The following is a 4,850-nucleotide window of genomic DNA, read 5'->3' on the forward strand; positions in this document are numbered from 1 at the left end:
CCCAGCGTGCGCCCTGGCGAGCTGCCGCCACCCCTGTCTCCTCCTTTACGCTGTAAGCTCCAAGCAGCAGGGACCGTGCTCACCGGGGTTAGCACCCAGCCCAGGGCCTGGCACCAAACGGGCAGTCCATAAACACAGGTGCTGAATAAGTGAATAAGGAATGACATCTTGAAGGATAAGCTTATTAAGATCGATGTCTTTTTTATTCATTTACCAGGGCCTGGTTGAAGTGCTTGGAGTTATTCTGAGGCAAGTTGATTTTTACCAGGAACCAAGTATCAAGGCAGACTTAGTCCAGCAACGATAAGAGAGTAGGTGACTCTTACTAGAATAAAACAGAAACACACACACACACACACACACACACACACACACACACACACACACACATTTTTATACCAGAGACACACAATTCCAGGAATATTAAGCATTCTCTGGATCCTTATCCCCTGCCCCCAATGATTTTTTAAAGGGTAGGACCGTTCACAGCAGCTTGGAGGCTCAAGTGAGGAGTGGACCACTTACCTGGATTAACAGTGATAAATTTGCTATCTTCAGAAAACCGGTCCCCCGGGGACATAGGCTTCTTAGACGGTGCCTCAGGCCTCTTGGGATCATTCTCTTCGTAATGCTCCTCTGTGACTGTGGGGGGCACTTGGGTGAGGGTGACGGGGCGGGGGTCCAGGGCGTCCTCGGGCCGGGCGGTGGGGACGGCAGTGCGGTCCCGCTCACGCCCGGCTATAGTCTGACGCCCACCATCCTGGGCAGCTCTGCCGGGAGCCGAGGGGGCGGGGCTGGGCTCAGCGCGGCTCCGCGCCTGCGCGGCGTGGGTCACCCCCTTCCTCTCCTTCTCGGAGCCCTTCTCGCCCTCCTCCTCGTGCTCCCGCTCGCCGTCCTCGTTCTCACTCTTGTCGCCCTTCTCCCCCTCCTCGGCACCCTCGCCGTCCTTGGTTGGCGCCGAATCACCGTCGGGGCCCGGAGAGGCCAAGGCCTCAGGTGTGGCCGGGACGGGTCTGCCGGCCTGTTTGCTGGCCGCGGCGGCCGTGGGCAGGCGTGTGGGCCACACGGTGCTGGGGAAGGAAGAGATGCCGCCGCCGCTGAAGCCCAGGCCGGCGAGGAGCGTGCTGGTGACCACCGAGGCCACCGTCGCCTGGCTGCCGCTGGATGACGGGCCCATCCCAGTTGCCATGGAAACAAATGAGAAGGGGATGCCAGAGGATGTCCAGGTGGAAGACCCCGAGCTGATGGGGGCCATGTCGGCCGAAGAGGCGGGAGATGCTGTGGGCTTGAAGGGGTCACCCGGGGAGGTTGGGGGAAGGGACAGAGGAAGAGAAAGCACAGTGTCAGTCATCAGGATTGGGGACAAGGCCCTGGGTATGACCCTGCAAGGGTTTTACTCATCTTTTACTTTTCTCATGGGGTTTCCTAAAGCATGGGCCAACGCTGACAGGAGGTGATCCACGGATGACCATCTCTGCTCTTAAAAGTTTTTACAATTACTTAAAAATTGTAACCAGCATGTCAATCCCAACTTTTCACTGACAGGGCTCAGGAGGAGGCTAAGTGACAAAACAATAAGTAGCGTTCACATTGTTTGAAAGACAAACATCAAATAAGCGATGAAGTGGCAACATCAGATTGCCACCTGTTGTTGGGATGACACTGCAAGAAGCAGGAGCCCTTGATCTTGTATATATTGGTGGCTCTTGTGGAGAATACACTGCGCTTGTCTAGCAACGCTCCCCAGGATCTGGTTCCACATCTTAAAGTGAGGAAGTGGATGGACAGAGGGACAGTGGCCCGCCCACGTCTGCAGTGGCAGGTTCAGAAGCAGGAGCCATGCTCTACACTGAAGGCTTTGGGAGCTGTTTTACAGCCGGCATCCCCGTGCCGGGCGCTGTACAGCCGCCGTACCTTCCAGAGTCTCCGGATTTATCTACAGCAAAATCTATGCTCATGTAGATGACAACGATAAGAATTCTATTTAACAAGTACCAACTGTGTGTTGGGGCTTCCCAAGCTACCCTGGAGACACACATGATCATCACCCCATTTTACAGGTGAGGAAAACGAGGTGCAGAGAGGTTAAGGGGTAGAGGTGGCTACCTGTGCCCAAACCTCAGCTCATTCCTCCCACCATACTAAATTGGGGCTCAGCTGTGAGATTTTATTTGTACATAGTATCTTAGGAAAATAAGATGTGTTGCTCTGAGTTATTAGTTTAATTTCAGTTCTTGAAACCTGGCGTGCAGAATCCAGAATTTCATCCCAACATTTATACAGTTCAAAATAATACAGCCAGAACAACTCACATTTCATCACTGTATCATCAAGTTTCAGTTTGAAAAGTTTGTTGTTGAAGGACAACCAAGTTAGCAAATGTTGAGTTCTAAAGTTGGTTAATGAAATGCCAGGTGCCACATAAGATAAGGCACTGCAGACAGAGCAGTCAGACAGCCTGGGCTTGAGTCCACGATCCCTCACCTGCTCTCTGGGAGATGCTGGGCACATTACTTTAACTCACTGAGCCTCGGTTTCCTCATCCATAAAGTGGGAGTAATAGTAACACGAATCTTGTGGGATGCTTGAGGAGTAAATAAAATAATAATCTGTGCCTGAAACCCGGGAAAAGCTTATTAAATTTTAGGCTCTTGGGCTTCCCTGGTGGCGCAGTGGTTGAGAGTCAGCCTGCCAATGCAGGGGACATGGGTTCGTGCTCCGGTCTGGGAAGATCCCACATGCCACGGAGCGGCTGGGCCCGTGAGCCATGGCCGCTGAGCCTGCACGTCCGGAGCCTGTGCTCCGCAACTGGAGAGGCCACAACAGTGAGAGGCCTGTGTACCGTTAAAAAAAAAAAAAAAAAAAAAAAAAAATTTTAGGCTCTTATTGTTATCACCAAAGCTGCAATTAATATTGGGATTATTAGTTGCACTAGAAAGGGGAAAACTTAAGATACTGAGGCGCCAGAAATGTGCAAATGTAACTGGGCAAATGACAACCATTCTTTTTTCTTTCTTTCTTTCTTTTTTTTTAAAGCCGCACTGCATGGCTTGTGGGATCGTAGTTCCCCAACCAGGGATCAAACCCGGGCCCCTGAGTGAAAGCGCCGAGTCCTAACCACTGGACTGCCAGGGAATTCCCAAGTGACAACCTTTCAATTTTAGCATGTCTACTCCTTTGCACTCTTACGTCCTATGCTCCCACAAATAATAAATCATTAAAAATATGGAGAATTTTTATCTTGACAAAAATTATAACAGTATAACACTACTGGTTTAACTCTGTCGCACAGCCTGTTTTTATAATGCATTGAATTATAAGAGTGAATAATATAATTTATTCAGTATTTTAACTGCTTCACATTGAGCATTTAGACAACATCCTACTGCCACCTCGTGGTGACAGTTTTAACTGCATGCAAATTACCAACCAGACACGACAAAGCGATTACACTTACCACTCCTGTTTTGACAATTCTGGTCCCTTGGAATATTCGAGTGGTATTAGCTGAGAAACAAAGAAATTACACTGTAAACAATATAACTTTGTTGTTTCGACAAGACTGCACTTACCTACACAAATCTGAAATACATATAATTTTTATGTCATAAAATAAATATTCCTCTTTAGAATTTTTTTTCCAACCATCAAAAAATGTAAAAACCCTTCTTAGTTTGTGAGTCATTAAAAAACATGTAGAGGGTCAGGTTTGGGCTGTGGGCCACAGTTTGCTGACTCTTGTCTTAAGCTATTAGTTTACAACTTTAAGAAGTTTTAATCATTTTTCTATTTTATTCGTAAGGTAAAACTTACATAACTCTAAAATGCACACATCTTAAGTGTAGAGTCCAATTAATTTTCACCTCTGTGAACACCTGTGTAACTCCCCCTCCTCCCATATTAAGATATGAACATTCTCCAGCACCCCAGCAGGTTTGCACGTGCATCCATCCAGGCAATACCCTCATGACCTTTCCCTAAGGTCGCCACCACTCTGATCTGTGTCAGCGTTTTGTCTATTTCTGAACTGCTTATAAACGAAACTGTATTATCCCATTGTTCTTCGCTATTGTCTTTTTGGTTATAATTTCTTATATTATCCTTTCAGTGACTATAATATGCATCCTAAACTTATTACAGTTTACCTTAAACTAGTACTCTTATCTCTCCTTAAAAATGTAAGAACCGTAATTTATTTGCCCAACTCACTTTTTGTGTACTGTCATATATTTTATTTCTATCAATACTTAAGTTTTAAAACCTCGTAACACACTGTTGCTTTAAATGGTCAAATACTTTTTTTTTTTTAATATTTATTTATTTATTTAATTCATTTTTTTGGCTGCGTCGGGTCTTTGTTGCCGCATGGGGGATCTTCGTTGAGGCCTGTGGGATCTTTCGTTGCAGCGTGCGGGCTCCAGGGCACGTGGGCTCTGTAGTCTGCGTGTGAAGCGTGGGCTTAGTTGCCCCGCGGCATGTGAGATGTTAGTTCCCCGACCAGGGATCAAACCCGAGTCCTCTGCATTGGAAGGCGGATTCTCTACTGCTGGATCACGAGGGAGCTCCCTCAAATTCTTTTATATTAGCCACAGATTACTCCTTCTGATGTTCTTTCCTTCTTTCAGTTCTGTTCACCCATGTGTTAGTATTAAACAATATAACTACACAAAATGTTTAACTGTGGTAAAATACACATAACATAAAACTTACCATCTTAAACACTTCTAAGTGTACAGTTCAGTTGTGCTAAATCCTTGTGCCACAGATCTCCAGAATGTTTCCATCTTGCAAAACTGCAACTGTGTACCCATTAAACAAGTCCCAGCTTCCCCCTGCCCCTCCACGCCCCC

The 4,850-nt window shown here is 47.0% G+C and overlaps 1 protein-coding gene across 1 annotated transcript in view; it reads right to left on the reverse strand.

Moving 5' to 3' along the window:
* PTPRG (protein tyrosine phosphatase receptor type G) overlaps positions 1-4,850 on the reverse strand; it is a 313,959-nt gene that overhangs the window by 99,739 nt on the left and 209,370 nt on the right. Inside the window, 2 exon segments of the mRNA XM_007454772.1 lie at positions 526-1,285; positions 3,458-3,507. Coding sequence (XP_007454834.1) covers positions 526-1,285; positions 3,458-3,507 — 810 coding nt within the window.

Source organism: Lipotes vexillifer, unplaced genomic scaffold (assembly GCF_000442215.2).
Source record: "Lipotes vexillifer unplaced genomic scaffold, Lipotes_vexillifer_v1.1 scaffold8, whole genome shotgun sequence".
Lineage (NCBI taxonomy): Eukaryota > Metazoa > Chordata > Mammalia > Artiodactyla > Lipotidae > Lipotes > Lipotes vexillifer.